At 47.0% G+C, this 18,957-nt stretch overlaps 2 protein-coding genes across 4 annotated transcripts in view; both read left to right on the forward strand.

The window, feature by feature from the left end:
- CUNH8orf82 (chromosome unknown C8orf82 homolog) overlaps positions 1-6,816 on the forward strand; it is a 45,652-nt gene extending 38,836 nt beyond the window's left edge. Inside the window, exons 3-4 of one of the 3 annotated variants that reach the window (XR_013277722.1) lie at positions 5,470-6,122; positions 6,365-6,816. Coding sequence is in view for 2 of the 3 variants with exons in the window: in XM_077493506.1 (XP_077349632.1) it covers positions 5,470-5,903 (434 nt within the window). In the remaining variant the exon portion in view is untranslated. Of the gene's footprint in view, positions 1-5,469 lie in introns of all 3 variants that reach the window. The other 2 variants (XM_077493506.1, XM_077493505.1) reach the window with 2 other exon arrangements.
- Positions 6,344-18,957, forward strand: part of LOC143998124 (uncharacterized) — a 29,867-nt gene continuing 17,253 nt past the window's right edge. The window contains exons 1-2 of the mRNA XM_077493867.1: positions 6,344-6,406; positions 6,823-12,806. Coding sequence (XP_077349993.1) covers positions 11,573-12,806 — 1,234 coding nt within the window. The 5' untranslated portion in view covers positions 6,344-6,406; positions 6,823-11,572. The remainder of the gene's footprint in view (positions 6,407-6,822; positions 12,807-18,957) is intronic.

Below are 18,957 nucleotides of genomic sequence, written 5' to 3' on the forward strand. Positions count from 1 at the left end.
CTGCATGTTGTGCTGAGGTGCTATACCTCTTCTGCATGTTGTGCTGAGGTGCCACCCCTCTTCTGCATGTTGTGCTGAGGTGCCACCCCTCTTCTGCACGTTGTGCTGAGGTGCCATCCCTCTTCTGCATGTTGTGCTGAGGTGCCACCCCTCTTCTGCACGTTGTGCTGAGGTGCCACCCCTCTTCTGCATGTTGTGCTGAGGTGCCACCCCTCTTCTGCATGTTGTGCTGAGGTGCCACCCCTCTTCTGCATGTTGTGCTGAGGTGCCACCCCTCTTCTGCACTTTGTGTTGAGGTGCCATACCTCTTTTGCATGTTGTGCTGAGGTGCCACCCCTCTTCTGCATGTTGTGCTGAGGTGCCACCCCTCTTCTGCATATTGTGTGGAGGTGCCACCCCTCTTCTGCACTTTGTGTTGAGGTGCCATACCTCTTCACATTGTAGTTGAGGTGCCATCCCTCTTCTTAGTGTTGTGCTGAGGTGCCATCCCTCTTCTGCACATTGTGTTGAGGTGCCACCCCTCTTCTTCACATTGTGGTTGAGGTGCCATCCTTCTGCACGTTGAAGCTTTATGTCTTTTTCATTGTAATTCCATGTGGAGTGACAAACTGAAACTTTACAACAAGCCCTGACTGACCTCTGTACCCGCAGGCCCTGTGGAGTAATTCAACTTCAAAGTAAACTGTAGAAGCAGGGATTTTATTCAGCACAATATTCTCTCCTCTCCTGAGCAACTGGTTTGTGCTTAAAGAGGATCTTCAGTCTTAAAAAAAAATAAAAATAAAAGTTAAACGTAAGCAGTGTCACTGTTGTGAGGGGGTGCTGATCTGCTGAGAGGGGGAGCAGAGCTACTGTGTCCCTGCTGGGAGGGGGAGCAGACTTAGCTAAGCTAATGCTGGGTGGGGGGAGAATGCTGAGCTGTACTGCTCATCCTTACATGCACCAAAAAAAAAAAAAAGTGCATGGATCTTTTTTTTATCAAATGCAGTGCTCCTCAATGCGTGATTGTTTGTTACCATGGGTTGGCAAGGTGCGCTGGGGGTCATTAGGATTGAATGACACCACAATTCGCAACATGCGTATTTATGTCTGTTGCAGTAATGCTCATGTTCCCGCATTGCAAAGATGTGCCCCCCCCCATGTCTCTCTTTCTGACCTCCTGTCTCTCCCCACCCCCCAGCATCTTTGCTACCCCACTTGCACTCAATATCTCTCTTTACCCCTTCTGGTCTATTTCTCTCCTCCACTGCCCCTCCCCCATATCGATCTTTACGCCTTTTGTTCTGTCTCTCCCACCCCAGTGCCCCCCAATATCTCTTTTTTCCTCCAATATCTCCCTTTACGCCTTCTGGTCTGTCTCTCTCTCCACCCCTACTCCCCCCCCCCCCCATTATCTCTCTTTACACCTTCTGGCCTGTCTCTCCCACTCCGGTGCCCCCCAAAATCTATTTCTTCCTCCAATATCTCTCTTTATGCCTTCTGGTCTCTCTCACACCACCCTGCCCCCCAATATCTCTTTATGCTTTCTGTTCTGTCTCTCTCACCCCAATATTTCTCTTTACACCTTTGGTCTGTCTCCCCCACCCCAGTGCCCCCCCCCCATTATCTCTCTTTACGCCTACTGGTTTGTCTCCCCCACCCCGGTGACCCCCCATTATCTCTTTTTATGCCTTCTGCTCTGTCTCTCCCTCCTCCCCTATGCCCCCCCTCCCAATATCTCTCTTAATGCTTTCTGGTCTATCTCTCCCACCACCCTGCCCCCCAATATCTCCTTATGCTTTCTGTTCTGTCTCTGCCATCCCAATATTTCTCTTTACCCCTTCTGGTCTATCTCTCCCACCCCAGTGCCCCCCAATATCTCTCTTCTTGCCCTCTTCTCCCCCCCCCATCCCCGGCATCTCTCTCTTACCCCAGTGCCCCCTCCCCACGTCTCTCTGTCTGCCCCCCACCCCCTAGCTGTCTCTCTGATTACCCCGCTGTGTTGGATGGCACTCTCTCCATTCTCAGGAAAGTTTAGCGGATTTTAATTTGTTATAATTTGGTTTTAGTTGGAATTTTCTGTCTCATTAGACCGCTGATTGCAGCTCCCCATCTGCCTGCGATAACAGATCTCATCATATAATACATTGATTTCCGTCAGCTGTACGCGCGTCTCTGCTGCCTGCGCTGTGCCGTGTGGCCCGGGGTGTCCTGTGTGTACATATGATGGATGGAGAGGGTCTTGTACATCCTGGGCTGAAATGTCTGCCGTCTGATTTCACTGCATACTGTGAGCCTCTCACAATGTGCATTAGAAGCTGCAGCATGTCAGACAGAGCCCCGCCTCATTTCTTGGCTGGAGGACATCCACCATCATCTAGCTCTTTCCTCCCCAGCTGTGTCCCTGGCCCCACCCCCTTTCACTTCACCGCATTTCAGTTCTTTCAATTGCAGAGGCTCAGCACCACATGTGGGAGTTACAATCCAAATACAGCCTTCTTAATGTAGATGAAGGATTTTTTTTTTTTTTTACCTTCATGCATTCTCTGCATTTATGGTAAAAAAAAAAAAAAAACTTTTGTTGGCTCCCCAGATATTTACTTGAGCCAGATTGCGATCCCGCGATGTGCAAGAGAGCAAATGCACTGCTCTCTCTCCCTCTCTCTCTCCTCCCTCACTGGATTCAGTGAGAGCAGCAGCATTGGTTCCTGCTGCTGTCAATCAAATATTATGATAAGAAAGCAGGGGGGGGGGGGGGCTGAACCATAATGCATGTGTCCATAGAAGCAAACCTGTTCAAAAGACATGAGACCGGGGCGGACGTTCACCTTCCAGCAGGACAACGACCCGAAACATCCAGCCAGAGCTACAATGGAATGGCTTACATCAAAGCATATTCATGTGTTAGAATGGCCCAGTCACAGTCCAGACCTAAATCCCATTGAGAATCTGTGGTAAGACTTGAAAATTGCTGATCACAGACGCTCTCCATCCAATCTGACAGAGCTTGAGATATTTTACAAAGAAGAAGAATGGGCAGAAATGTCCTCTCTAGATGTGCAAAGCTGGTAGAGACATCCCCAAAAAGACTTGTAGCTGTAATTGCAGAGAAAGGCGGTTCTACAAAGTATTGACTCCGGGGGGCGCCATACAAATGCCCCCCCCCCCCCCCCACAATTTTCACATATTTATTTGTAAACAATTTTGAAAACCATTTATCATTTTCCTTCCACTTCACAATTATGAGCCACTTTGTGTTGGTCTATTACATAAAATCCCAATAAAATACATTTACGTTTTTTTGGATGTAACCTGACAAAATGTGGGGAAGTTCAAGGGGTATGAATACTTTTTCCAGGCACTGTATATGTGACCCTGGGGGTCAAATGATTAACAAACATAACATTATCCTGCAGGGGCCCAATTTTTATTATTTTGCACTTTTCTACCACTATAAATGACAAAGGAGTGACATTCCTGATGGGTACAATATACGATTCCTTCTTGTTTTCTATAGATACAAGATGAGAATAAACTCTACAATTATAAAATATGCAGCACTCACCACTGCCCCCTTCTGGTTGTTACTGGAACTTCCATAAGCAAACACAAATGGGTTGATTTACTGAAGGCAAATAGACTGTGTACTTTGCTTGTACTTTGCAAGTACAGTTGCTCCAGAGCTTAGTACATGAGGGGAAGCTCTGCTGACTCGCATCATCCAATCCTGTGCAAGCAAAAATGCATTTTTTTTCTTCCTTGCACCTGATTGGGTATTCTTTATAGTTTCACCACCTTTCCTAAGCTCTGAGCTAAATGAGTGCAGTTTCACTTACATAGCGCACAGTCTGTTTGCCCGTAGTAAATCAATCCCTTTGTATATCTGCCTATAGCAGTGCCATCAACGCTCAGTAGGGGGCAGCGGTGAGTCAGCGCTGGGATCGCAGCGAGCTCCGGCACCCGTGGACGATGCAGTTGTGAGCTTATGGATTAGCATCGGACAAAATCAGGACATTGTCCTCCTTCCAGGTCACGTCCCCCATTGTCCGTACTGTATGCAGAATTCTGGGGGACGGATTGTCTGGAAGCTCGATCAAAATGTGAGAGAAATGGCAAATTTCTATTAAAGGAGAACTCCGCTAAGAATGATCTCCTTCCCACACTGTACACAGAACAAATCCTATTATCATTCAAGGAAAGAAAACTGCACTCCTTTCCGAGGAGCAACGCTTTGATGGTTCCCCCAAGTCTCTTATCACCATCAGTCAGGTGGAAGAGGCTGCATAGAGAGAAAACCTTCCCATAATGCAATGCAAGATTCCACCGATTCCCTCTATGTATACCGCGCTGTCATAAATCATTTATTGTATACATTTCTATAGCTCTGACATATACCGCAGCGCTGTACAGAGAACACTGAGCCAGTCATATCAGTCTCTGTACCACAGGAGCTTACACTCTAATGTCCCCCCCACAGTCACACACTATTATTATACATTTCTATAGCTCTGACATATACCGCAGCGCTGTACAGATAACACTGAGATAGTCATATCAGTCTCTGTACCACAGGAGCTTACACTCTAATGTCCCCCTACAGCCACGCACTGATATTATACATTTCTATAGCTCTGACATATACCGCAGTGCTGTACTGAGAACACTGAGCCAGTCACATCAGTCCTTGTACCAGAGGAGCTTACACTCTAATGTCCCCCCCACAGTCATACACTATTATTATACATTGTATAGCTCTTGAAATATACCGTAGTGTTGTACACAGGGGCAGACTGACAACTCATGGGACACCCGGGCAATAAGAGATTATGGGGCCCCCGGGCAATAGGAGAAGATTATGGGGCCCCTGGGAAATAGGAGATTATGGGGCCCCCAGGCAATAGATTATGGGGCCACACAGTACACACACACACAATATACACACACACACACACACACACACAATATATACACACACACAATATATATACACACACACACACTGAAAAGGTACTGGAGAGGCGGGGCAGCTGTAAACAGGATTTAAAAATTTTTTTTTTTGCATACTGTCCCTGGTTTTATTGAGGCTGGCAACCCTGATGGGGCCCCTTAGTGGCATGGGGCCCTCGGGCAGTGCCCAAGTGCCCGAATGGTCAGTCTGCCCCTGGTTGTACACCATTATTATTGGACATGTATATAACTCTGACATATACCGTAGTGTTGTACACCATTATTATTATACATTATATAGCTCTGACATATACCGTAGTGTTGTACACCATTTTTATTAGACATGTATATATCTCTGACACAGAGAACACAGAGCCAGTCACATCAGTCTCTGTACCGGAGGAGCTTACACTCTAATGTCCCCTCCACAGTCACACACTATTACTATTATTATACATTATATAGCTCTGACATATACCGCAGTGTTGTACACCATTATTATTAGACATGTACATATCTCTGACACATTCCTCTGTTTTTCAGATAAACAGTTCCTGGTTTTCTTCTTCAAACAAGTGCGGAGGAACCGGAGCGGCCGCTATGAGGAGGAGTTCCCGTACATCTCGCCGTGCGGCAGGGAACACAACTACATCCGCTGCGATGACCGCCCCATCGTCTTCACACACCTCCTGCGGGAGGAGAGCTCGGGACTCCAGAAGTTGTCGTACTGCGGTGGAGGGGACAAGCTGGCGGTGGTCTTTGAACCAGAGAAACTCGTGATGCTTCCAGAAAACGGGCGGGTGTATCACCCTGCGCCGGAGAAGAGCGGCGGAGTGGGCCTTGTGAAGTCCTCGCTGGCGTTCGAGCTCAGCTCTTGTTTTGAGTTCCCCGGTGGGTCTACTTCTGGGACCCCCAGCCATTTTCATTGGGACGGCAAGCGGTATATCCTCACCAATGAGCTGAGACCACTCATCTGAGGCCCTTCATCTGAAAACGTTCATCTGAGGCCCTTCATCTGAGGCCCTTCATCTGAGGCCCTTCATCTGTGGCCCTTCATCTGAGAACGTTCATCTGAGACCGTTTTATGAGGGCGTTTTATGAGGCCCTTCATCTGAGAATGTTCCTATGAGGCCCTTCATCTGAGAATGTTCCTATGAGGCCCTTCATCTGAGAACGTTCATCTGAGGTTATCTGAGGCCCTTCATCTGAGGCCCTTCATCTGTGGCCCTTCATCTGAGACCGTTTTATGAGGGCGTTTTATGAGGCCCTTCATCTGAGAACGTTCATCTGAGGTTATCTGAGGCCCTTCATCTGAGGTCGTTTAACTGAGGCCCTTCATCTGAGTCCATTCATCTGAGGCCCTTCATCTGAGAATGTTCATCTGAGGTTATCTGAGGCCCTTCATCTGAGTCCCTTCATCTGAGTCCCTTCATCTGAGGCCCTTCATCTGAGGCCCTTCATCTGAGGCCCTTCATCTGAGGCCCTTCATCTGAGACCGTTTTAGGAGGCCCTTCATCTGAGAATGTTCATCTGAGGTTATCTGAGGCCCTTCATCTGAGATCATTTAACTTAGGCCCTTCATCTGAGTCCATTCATCTGAGGCCCTTCATCTGAGAATGTTCATCTGAGGCCGTTTTATGAGGCCCTTCATCTGAGAACGTTCATCTGAGGTTATCTGAGGCCCTTCATCTGAGGTCATTTAACTGAGGCCCTTCATCTGAGTCCATTCATCTGAGACCCTTCATCTGAGGCCCTTCATCTGAGGCCCTTCATCTGAGAATGTTCATCTGAGGTTATCTGAGGCCCTTCATCTGAGGCCCTTCATCTGAGTCCATTCATCTGAGACCCTTCATCTGACGCCCTTCATCTGAGAACGTTCATCTGAGGTTATCTGAGTCCCTTCGTCTGAGTCCCTTCGTCTGACGCCCTTCATCTGAGAACGTTCATCTGAGGTTATCTGAGTCCCTTCGTCTGAGTCCCTTCATCTGAGTCCCTTCGTCTGAGGCCCTTCGTCTGAGGCCGTTCAGCTGAGGATGCTGATTGCTGATATTTTGAAGTGTAACTCCAGGTGACGTACAGGAAGGGAGTGAGTGACACAGCCTGCTACTAAAACATCCATATTTCAGACACTGGGGGCACCTGGAAGAGAGGCTTAGATGGTGTAGACTCAGGAGGCAAATTTGAAAGTGCAGAATTGTAGTCTAAGAAAATGGTTGTCTTCAGGAACTCAGATGGAGACCAGTACAGAAAACATGTGGACCGCGGTCATTATAGACTTTTTTTTTTTTTGTTGCTTCCAGAGTTCCACTTTAACCCACATACAGACTGTGTGTACTTCTTTCTCAATATGGGTGATGTGTGAGTGTGATGTCTGCTGTACCGCCTGCGGGTGGAGAGGTGTGTGCCACGTGACCCGTCATCCATATATAGTATTCTGCTTTAAAGAGAACCAGTCATAATTGAGCTCATGTATGAATCTTAAAGTAGAATACCAGGCTCAACCTAACTATTCTTAATATGTCCCTTCCCCCACTCCTAACACCTATGCTGACTAACCTGTGTAAGAAAGATGTTGTTGGTGCTCCCTCCTCTCCCCTGCGGCCAGCGGCAGCTGATACAGGGAATCATGGGATTGTGATCCCCTGTATCAGCCACTGCTGGCTGCAGGGGAAAGGAGAGAGCACCAGGAACAGCTGCTAATGCCTAGGAGTGGTAACATCACCCATAGGAACCCTTGTTGCTCTCCTCTCTATTGCAGCCGGCGCTGGCTGATCAAATGACCCTGCGCTGCCATCCATGTGTATTACTCTGCTTTAACCACTGAAGGACCGAGCCTCTTTCTGAGATTTGGTGTTTAAAAACATTTTTTTTGCTAGAAAATTAACCCCAAACATTCTATATATATTTTTTTCTAACATCCTAGAGAATAAAATGGCGGTCGTTGCAATACTTTCTGTCACACCGTATTTGAGCAGCGGTTTTATAAGCGCACTTTTTTTGGAAAAAATACACTTTTTTGGATTAAATAAATTTAATTTAATTAAATTAAATAATAAATTTGAATGAAATAAAGACAGCAATAAAGTTAGCCTAATTTTTTTTTTTATATTGTTAAAGATAATGTTGCGCCGAGTAAATTGATGCCCAACATATCACGCTTCAAAATTGCACCCGCTCATGGAATGGCGACAAACTTTTACCCTTAAAAATCTCCATAGGTGACATTTAAAAAAAATTCTACTGGTTACATGTTTTGAGTTACAGAGGAGGTCTAGGGCTAGAATTATTGCTCTCACTCTATCGATCGCGGTGATACCTCACATGTATGGTTTGACTACGGTTTTCATATGCGGGTGCTGCTTACGTATGCTGCGTTCACTTCTGCACGCGAGCTCGGCGGGACGGGGCACATTCACAATTATTTTATTTTTTTTCTTATTTATTTTAGCTGTTCAGACCTGTGCATGCGCATGGGCATACAACCATGTCCAGGGGCATACGACTTTACACGTGCATGAATGTACACGGGTAGCGGCGTAAACCCACCTACAGCAGGGCACAGCCATTGGTTACTATTGCTTGTTTAAAGCTGAAGTGTGATGTATGCATATAATAACCCCCCCCCAAGCAGCATGAAATTAAACATTTTCAATCTTTCAAATTTTCAAATATTTTTGTTTTCTTTTGAGACCAATGACGTCATCAGTGGGTCTGTTGCTCCAGGTTTGGTTAGAAGGACTGGAAGGCTGCCAAAAACATCACGGTGCCTCGGGTCTTCTTTCAAGAGTGTTGTATGAAAAAACACATCCTCGAAGTCCATTTAGTTGTGCATGCTCCTCCTTTCTGGCCACTATGTGCTGCAGACTTCAGCTGTGCAATCTGCTGATTAGTTGCTTAATTTTTAATGCACAGTGCGGTGGCGACATCGCTGGACTCCAGGGCGTAAGTGTCCTATTGTTAAAAGCCAGCAGCTGCATGTGTAGCTGCTGGCTTTTAATCTTCTTTTTTTTGGGGGGGGCGGAACACCGCTTTAAGTTGTAAATCTACAACTGCCATGATGCTGCACATGTGATTAGTTACGACACCGCCATTGGATGGTTTGACAGTTTTGTCGAGAGCACAACCAATGGGAGTGTTACATTTCCGGCACGTGCTTTTATGAATGGGTTTACTTCCGCCTTAGCTGAAATTCTACTTTAAAATCTCAGAGAAAGCCATCCAAAAAGGCAAGAAACCCTCCCTGACTCGTTCAATTGTGTGAACATATTCACCTTGAGCTACTGAGCTCTGCAAACAAAAAGCTTTATGCAACAGGTAGTGAAAAGGCAGAGGGAAATATATAAAAGATAAACTAGAGCACCACCTGCTGGCAAGATAACAGCTAACATAAAATTCATATGGTGCAGTTTATATTTACTTGTCTGAAAAAGGAATACCGTATTTATCGGCGTATAACACGCACCCAAAGTTTAGGAGGGAATTTTAAGGAAAAAAAACTTTTAGGAGGGAAATATAAGGAAAAAAAAACTTACATTTAAATGCCCATCAATGCAGCCTTATCAGTGTCCACCTGAAGCCTTGTCAGTGTCATTGCAGCCTTGTCGTGCAGCCTGTCCTCATTGCAGCCTTGTCATGCAGCCTGTCCTCATTGCAGCCTTGTGCATTGTTGTCCCCTCAGTGTTGGCTTTTATTTTTAAAAATGGCGCCCGGTAGTTCTCGGCCGCCTTCGGCCGTCCTCAGCGGCTTTTAGCTGCCTTCGGTCGTCCTCGGCGGCTTTCAGCCGCCTTTGGCCTTACTCGGCGGCTTTCGGCCATACTCACCGGCTTTAGGCCGCCTTTGGCCGTACTCACGGCTTTCGGCCACTCTCGGCCCTTCTCGCGGTTTTCGGCCGTACTCGGTGGCTTTCGGCCGCTCTCGGCGGTTTTCGGCCACTCTCGGCCCTTCTCGGCGGTTTTCGGCCACCTTCAACCGTACTCGGCGGCTTTCGGCCGCTCTCGGCCCTTCTCTGCGGTTTTCGGCCGCCGAGAAAGGCCGAAAGCCGCGAGAAGGGCCGTACTCACCGGCTTTAGGCCGCCTTTGGCCATACTCGCGGCTTTCGGCCGCTCTCGTCGCTTCTCGGCGGTTTTCGGCCGTACTCAGCGGCTTTCGGCGGTTTTCGGCCACCTTCAGCCGTACTCGGCGGCTTTCGGCCGAGAAGGGGCGAAAGGCCGAAAGCCGCGAGAAGGGCCGAAGGCGGCTGGAAGCCGCCTAGAGCCCAGAAATCGTAGAGGATCGGCGTATAACACGCACCCGCGATTTTCCCCTGATTTTAAGGGGGAAAAAGGTGCGTGTTATATTTTTTAAATGTGTAATTTTTTACGACTGAGGAAAGAAAACCTGTACATTCTCTTTAAAAGCAATCCATTTTTTCTCCTAAAAGCAGCCTTAGTTTTGCTTCTCAACCCAAGTAGATGGGCCCATAGCTCATAATGAGACGTATTTTATTTCCGAGAATTAATTGTGTGTGATGGATTTATGAATGTTCTGAAATATTATGAAATCTGGGATGATCCATGTCACCAAAGCCGCCCGTCAATGTGCCTTTCACTTACAGACCTAACATATAAAAATAGCTTCTAGCCACAAGCCACGTCTCCTCTTGGAGGCCCTTATTAGCACGGTGTGTATGTGAATCCACTCCATGCCTCCTCCAGGGATCTGCCTGCTCAGGATTAAACATGATTAAAAGAGAAATCGATGGATGACAACGGGGAATATCTGCAGAAGAGATTAGGCACTTGTATCCATGCGGCTGACAATTCCCGAGGTCCGGTCCTGATGGAGAAGCAGCAGCAGGAGACTGCGATGGATGCCCCTCTGCCCTGAGAATACATGGACTGGATCACGTAGACGACTCCCATGGTGTGTTCAGCATGGCCCCCCTGCCTTGTACCCAACTCCTTCTATTAACTGGAAGTGTTACAGACACATCAGCCTTTCTCAATGTTTTTTTATCAGTCAAGAACCCTTGAAATAACTTTTACATCTCCAGGAACCCCGGCTTATTATCGTATCTCCAGGTTCACTGGTCTATAGTTTACACGTCAATCTGTAGGTATAAGACTGAATAATGAATAAGAAATGTAGCATTCTGAGTGTATTTGACACCCAGGACTGCTCCACACAACCAATTTATTTGAAGTAATAAAGATTAAATAAAACAAATTGTTGTAATGACCAGAAAACAAATGTCATAACAAATAGACACATGGTCAATAGAAAAGTGAAACCCTACATTGAAGTTCAGTATTAAATTTACAGTTTATGTTGGTGGTGAGTGACGTGTTAGATTGGTGGTTGGTTGAGAAGAGCCCCCCTTAGATCAGTGAGAGAATTTCTTTCTTCCATTGGTGATCAGTGAGAAGAATGTTCCTTACATTGGTGATCAGTGAGAAGAATGTTCCTTACATTGGTGATCAGTGAGAAGAATGTTCCTTACATTGGTGATCAGTGGGAAGAATGTTCCTTACATTGGTGATCAGTGGGAAGAATGTTCCTTACATTGGTGATCAGTGGGAAGGAGGAGGAGGACACACCCAAAGAGCTCTCTGTGAGAACCACCCATTTTTCAAGCCTGGGCCTTGCCTGCTAGCTTGGCCCAGGAATAATGCCTGATCCTGGGGGAGGCCCTGAGATGGATCCCCCTGATGACACGGGGCCCAGTGAGGAGGAGGTGGAGGATCTGTCTGTGGGTCCGGGCCCTGGTATGGATGCCAGCGTTTTCAGCCTTAAGGTTGTTAATCGCTTTAGGGCGATTGGGAGAGCGGAGGAGAAACTTAAAGTTTTGAGAGTGGAGCTTAAAAACTTCAAAGCCAAATACTTCCAGGCCTGGAGTAAGAATCGCACCGCCATGAAGCCTGAGCTACAGGAATTAGAGGAAAAAGTAAAGCAGCAAACTTTATTGTTGGGAAAACTAAAAGAAAAAAGTGGAGCATTTAAAGAAAAGTTTGAAAACGAGAGAAGGTTTGTCAGCCAGTCCTCAGCATGTTCTGTGGATCAGCCTCAGCATATGGATGACCCGGGTCCATCTGCCTCTGCTCCTCTCCCCCCATGTAAGGCCTTGGAGTCGCCGGCGGCAACCAGCCAGGGGGTTGAGAGTGAGAATGGCACCCTGACCTTCATCCAGAGGATGGAATCCCCCCTGAGAGGAGACAAGTTTGTAATGTCTGATAATCCATCAGAGGTCCCGGAGGATGTTCAGAAGAATCAGCCAGGGAATGAGGATGAACCTGCACCAAATCCCCTGAACATGGATGTTGCTGCACCCGCATGTGCTGAGACCTGTAGTTCCACTACCACATTTGCTGCATGTGTTTCACACACTGTGGCTGACACCTGCAATGTGATTGCTTCACCTGAGCCTCTCTGTGTTCCAGCAGAGCTGATTGATGCTGATGGGGGAGGGGGTCAGAATACTGCACCATGTGCAGTGGAAGCCATGGATGTGTCAGTCCAGCCTGCACTGTCCTCTGCAGAAAGTCCTGTCCTGATGGAAGAGAACAGGCCAGCTGAAGATTCCACCAGCACAGCAGTGGGAACTGACACTGCTGGGAAGACTGCAGGACATGTGAATATACCAGCAAGTATCAACAATGACAGTCATGATAAAACAATGAATGTGGTGGGTGGTGGTGATGGTGAAGGGGTTAATACTGCTGGGAAAAACAAAAATGACATTTCTCTCTCTGCTCAGAGGAAAGACTCATCGATTGTACAGACCAAATCTGTACAATCGATATCTGCTAAAGATGTCTCAGACAGTTCAAAACACACAAATATCTCTTCTGCTGGGAGGAATATGGGGAGTTATGCATCTGTTGTGGGGAGTCGCACCATGGAGGGTGGGGGGAATACTGTAAATATTGGTGGTCACAATATAGGGGGTTTTGGTGGTGGGTATAGGAGGAGGAATGTGGTTCAGTTCAAGTGGGAGGGGGAGGGGACCCCACCAGTGAGGGGGAGGGTGGCAGAGTTGATTTTGGAAATGGGGTTTAAAGCTGTGGATATTTTTGCTTTGATTTGCCCAGTGGGGAGTTATGAATTTGATTTGTCTTTTGTAAAACCTGAGGGGTTGGATTTATTTTGGGAGCGACATAGGAGGTGCCAGGGCCTTTCGCAGTGGAGTGGTTTGGTGCCAAAGGTGATTTCCAGGCAGCCTCTGATAAAATCGGTGACCATCCTGGTGCGTAACGAATCCATACCAGAGGCTGATTTGATAGTATGGCTACGCCGATATGGTGAGGTCCTCACTCCACTGCGGAAGGTCCTGGATGAGCATGGGATATGGACAGGGGCCTGGACGGTGTCACTAAAACTGGGGGTGCTGGGCAATGTAGTCCAACATCTGCCCTGCTCAGCTTTTCTGGGAAGAGATCGGCTGACTATTTTCTACCAGGGACAGCCCAAAGTCTGCAATAAATGTGGTGAAAAGGGCCATTTTGCCTCTACCTGCACCCGTAAAAAGTGTTCGCTATGCCAGGGTCTGGACCACTTGGCGAAAGATTGTACCCAAATTCGGTGCAATCTGTGCCAACAGCTTGGCCATCCTTACAGTAAGTGTCCAGAGGCTTTACATAACCTGCAAGGATTGGAGGCTGAGCTGCAGAGGCTGGATAAGGAGGATCAGGCCGCTGTAACTGTTGTTGTCCCTCCTGTGTCAGTTCCATCTGTTTCCCCTGGTAATGTGGTCCCTGAGTCTGTCCCTCCTGTGTCTGTTCCATCTGTTTCAGGTTCTGTTTCCCCTGGTAATGTTGTCCCTGAGTCTGTCCCTCCTGTGTCAGTTCCTTCTGTTTCAGATTCTGTTCCCTCTAGTGATGTGGTCCCTAAGTCTGTCCCCCATGTGGTTGTCCCTATTCCTGCTGTACGTAGGTCCTCCAGACTAGCGGAGGCTGCTGGGGGGGCAGGTTTAGCGGATCTTCCTTCTCAGCCTCCAGTCCCTGTCCCTCGGCAGCGCAAACGTGGTCAGGGGAATGTGGGGGTGCTGGATGGGGGTGGGGCGGATGGAAGGGTGTCCATATCCCATGTCTCACCCTCTGTTGAGGGGGATTCAGATGATGAGGGGTGGGAGACGTTTAGGAGGAAGAAAAAGAAGAAGAGGAAGACAAATAAAGTAGTTATTTCTTCCTCAGAGTCGGACCCAGGAGGGGTACCTCCTGGTAACCCTTTTTCAGTTTTGTCAGGTGATGGGATGTCTGATGTATCTTTTTCTTTATCATCCATGGATGAGGGGGAGTCACATAGTCTGAAGAGAGCTGTTTCTGGTGATGAGAGTGTGGCAAAGGTTAAGAAACGACTACCCCAATCATCCTGATGGCAGTTCCCACTCCGATAAAGGTGGCGACCATTAATGTCGCCAGCATGAAATCTGCAAGAGCTCGTGATATTGCCTTATTTTTGCTCAGCGAGTTTGATGCCGAGATTTTATTTTTGCAAGAGACCTGGCTCAATACTTTGGCCGATGTCCATCTAGCAAAAAGGGAGTGGAGATGCGGTCCCTCCTTTTGGTCTCTTGCGGCAGAGCCCTGCAGCGGAGTTGCGGTCCTTTTTAAAACCGATATGGTAACGTGCCGGCGGGAAATTGAGGTAGAGATTGGGAGATGCATGGTCTTGGACGTCTCTGTTAGGGGGCAGGACTTGCGCCTGATTAATATCTATGGACCGCAGTCAAGATGGGGCAGGAAATGCCTCCTCACAGAGATCAAGCCCTTCCTTTTTACATCCCAGCAGGTTGTCTTTGGAGGTGATTTTAACACCATAATTAGGCCTGAAGACAGGAGAGGCTCCATAGACAGGCTGGCGTACGATAGCGTTTTTCTTAGAGATATGGTGAGACAAGCAGGCCTGGTAGATGTGCATATTAAGCACTGCCCTGGCAGCACGGGATTCACATTTCAGAGAGGGAATAGTCAGAGTAGGATAGATAGGTTTTTTTTAAAGGAGAACTCTGCTTTCTCGGCTCCTGAGTTGAGGGCGGTGGAGTTCTCTGACCACTGTATGCTGTCTGTGACTCTGAATGCCTCGGACACTCCACCCAGGGGAAGGGGTACCTGGAAACTGAATTCGGCTCTCCTGGAAGACGTAGAGGTAAGACAATCCTTTGAGGATTTTTTTCAGGCACAGGTTTCTATTCTGGACTTTTGCAGCACTAAGTCAGAGTGGTGGGAGCTTGTGAAACAAAGGGCGATTGGACTTTTCAAGGCCATAAGTAAGAAGAAGCAGCTTGGTATGTACATTGCCTACCAGCATTTGCGGAGGAAGCTTGATCGTCTTGTCTCGTATAGAGGAGATCCAGGGGAGATCTCTGAGGTCAAGTTTCTTCTTAGAAAGTGTCAATACGACCGGCATGCCTCCTTGGTTCTGGAGAGGGATTATGGAAAATATCACTCGCCTGATCCTTACCAGAACTGTAAGCAAGGCATAGCAGTTAAGACGGTCATAGGCCTGAGGGATAGTACGGGTTCCCTGGTGAAGTCCAGATCAGGGATCCTGGAGATCTTCAGATCATATTATGCAGACCTTCTGGGAAGAAAGGACCTTTGTCGGGACAAGATGGAAAGCTTTCTGGATTCTACTCCAGGATTGGGAAATGGTACATTGCCTTTGATGGATTTGACAGAACCAATTTCAGTGGATGAGGTAGTTCATGCTATAGAGAAGCTGGCTACCAAAAAATCGCCTGGGCCAGATGGGTTGACAGCTGAATTCTACAAGTGTTTTAAGTCCATTCTGGCTCCCTTTTTAGCGGAGGTTTATAACAGCTGTCTAGAAGAGGGTTCGCTCCCTCCCTCCATGAGGCAATCCGCTGTGATTCTTCTGTCAAAAGGTAAAGACCCCTCAATGATTGAGAACTGGCGCCCCATCAGTCTTCTCAATGTTGATAGAAAGATCTTGGCGAAGATTCTTTTTTGGCGCTTGTCGTCAGTGGCAGGCGATTTGTTGTCCAGTCATCAGCACTGCTCGGTCCAAGGTAGAAGTACCTTTTCAGCGGTTTTAGCTGTCCGGGAGGCTTTGGAACGATGCAGGGCTGCTGGATGGAGAAAGTACTTGCTGGCATTGGATCAGGCGAAGGCTTTTGATAGAGTCAATCACGAGTACCTGTATTTGCTACTTGGTAGATACGGCCTGCAGGGGAGGTTTATAGATTGGCTGAAGACATTATATAAAGGGGCTGAGAGCTTCCCACTGGTTAATGGTTGGGTTGGACGGCCTTTTGAGGTTGGCTCTGGTGTGCGCCAGGGATGTCCTCTGAGCCCCCTGTTATATGTATTCGCAATCGACCCCTTCATAAGAAGGCTAGAGAGTGGATCTTTGTGCGGGGTGCCTTTGGGCATTGCTGGTGTGCCACCTTTGAAGGTCGTGGCCTATGCCGATGATGTGTCTGTTATTGTCTCTGGAACGGAGGAGGCGCAGGAGGTGGTCTCTATGATAGAGCAGTACACGGAGACTTCTGGTTCTAAAGTCAACCATGAAAAGAGTGAAGTTTTCTGGATGGGTGAGGAAGGTGAAAGCTTCGAACTTCCGGATGCCTTCCCAGAGCCCCAGCAGGAAATTAAAGTGTTGGGCATCAAATTTGGTCCTGGTGACTATGGTCATCGAAATTGGGAAAGCAGGTTGGTGTGTGCCAATGCCAAAGTAGCAAGTTGGAAGAAATGGAAGCTTTCATTGAGGGAGAGGGTTGACTTGATCAAAACGTACCTGGTCCCAATTTTTTTATATGTCAGCTTCGTCTGTATCTTGCCAGTATCTCTCTATGCAAGGGTGTACAGCTGCTTTTTCCAACTGTTATGGGGAAGTAGGCTGAACCTGATCAAACGCAGTGTAACTTACCTGTCTAGGCGGGAGGGTGGCCTAGGAATGGTCAACCCAATAGTTTTCTTTTCTCTGCTGTTTTTAAAGTACAATCTTGGTAACATGCTAGCAGAGAACCCGCCGGGATGGGTGGGTATTTTTCAATCTTGTTTTAGGCCTTTTCTGCGATCCTGGGAAGATGGCGGACCAGTGAAAAGTCTGAGAGTCCGACATGGCAAGCTCCCGGCTTATGTTGCCCCGTGTCTGAAAATACTTCGGCAGTGGCAGGTGACAGTGGAGGATATCAAGTCCCTCCCCAGGAAGCTTCTGGAGAAGAGGATTTTGGGCTCTGCTTTCAGTGTGTCACTGGCCTTAAGGGATTGCCCAGGCTCTGTAATGAGGGAGGGGTTGCGTTTAATCAATTTAGAAAGAATCCCCTTGAAGTTTAGGGATCAAGCCTGGCTCGCCTTCCATGGAAGGCTCTATGTGAGAGGGAACTTGAAGCATCGCCCTGTGGATGATCGGGATTGTCCTAGAGCGGAGTGTGTTGGTAAAGTGGAGTCTATGGACCACTTTTTGCTCCAGTGTCCCTTTAACATAGAGGTGTATAAAAGGGTGGGGAGGGCTCTAGGCATCCCCTTTTTCTATCGCATGAGTTATGCGGAGTGGGTGTATGGGGCATTCCCGACTCACTGGGATTTTGATTTGGATACACTGTTTTTAGTTAGTATAGTTGTCCGTTACTTCACATGGAATGCACGGTGCCAGATTACCCTGCGGAAGAAAGTCCTCTCTGTTGAGGTGGTGGTGCACGATATTCTGGGTGAGGTTGGGAAAATTCGGGGTCTTGAGAAGGGCAGGGAGCCTCGGGCAGTCTGGATAAGGGCGTGGAGGAATATCAGACCTGCCTTTGGTGAACTGCCCATCTCTGGGTGAGGAGCTCTTTTCTTTTTCTGGTTCTTTCACTCCCTTAGCTTTTTTTGGTTAGTATCTTCTTTTTGAAGAAGGGCTGCATGCATAATGGGTACAGGTTTGTTTCTTAACCTCACAAGTTTGATGTCTGGTGTAATGGTGTGAGTCGTAATAGGATTTATGTTATTGCTGTAAAGTATTTTTATTTTTATTTTTTTTTTGGTTTGAGAGCAGTTTTGCTATATTCATTTTAATTTATGTAAATATGTATATATTTATGTATATTTATATATTGTGATTTTACGCTTAATGATTGCAAGACTTTTAATAAAGAAAAATTGGGAAGAATGTTCCTTACATTGATGATCAGTGGGAAGAATGTTCCTTACATCGGTGATCAGTGAGAAGAATGTTCCTTACATTGGTGATCAGTGAGAAGAATGTTCCTTACATTGGTGATCAGTGAGAAGAATGTTCCTTACATTGGTGGTCAGTGAGAAGAATGTTCCTTACATTGGTGATCAGTGAGAAGAATGTCCCTTACATTGGTGATCAGTGAGAAGAATGTTCCTTACATTGGTGATCAGTGAGAAGAATGTTCCTTACATTGGTGATCAGTGGGAAGAATGTTCCTTACATTGGTGATCAGTGGGAAGAATGTTCCTTACATTGGTGATCAGTGAGAAGAATGTTCCTTACATTGGTGATCAGTGAGAAGAATGTTCCTTACATTGGTGATCAGTGGGAAGAATGTTCCTTACATTGGTGATCAGTGGGAAGAATGTTCCTTACATTGGTGATCAGTGAGAAGAATGTTCCTTACATTGGTGATCAGTGAGAAGAATGTTCCTTACATTGGTGATCAGTGAGAAGAATGTTCCTTACATTGGTGATCAGTGAGAAGAATGTTCCTTACATTGGTGATCAGTGAGAAGAATGTCCCTTACATTGGTGATCAGTGAGAAGAATGTTCCTTACATTGGTGATCAGTGAGAAGAATGTTCCTTACATTGGTGATCAGTGAGAAGAATGCTCCTTACATTGGTGATCAGTGGGAAGAATGTTCCTTACATTGGTGATCAGTGGGAAGAATGTTCCTTACATTGGTGATCAGTGAGAAGAATGTCCCTTACATTGGTGATCAGTGAGAAGAATGTTCCTTACATTATTGATCAGTGAGAAGAATGTTCCTTACATTGGTGATCAGTGGGAAGAATGCTCCTTACATTGGTGATCAGTGGGAAGAATGTTCCTTACATTGGTGATCAGTGGGAAGAATGTTCCTTACATTGG

This window comes from Lithobates pipiens, unplaced genomic scaffold, assembly GCF_037356315.1.
Source record: "Lithobates pipiens isolate NorthernLeopardFrog02 unplaced genomic scaffold, aLitPip1_a1.2 Scaffold_19, whole genome shotgun sequence".
Taxonomy (NCBI): Eukaryota; Metazoa; Chordata; class Amphibia; order Anura; family Ranidae; genus Lithobates; species Lithobates pipiens.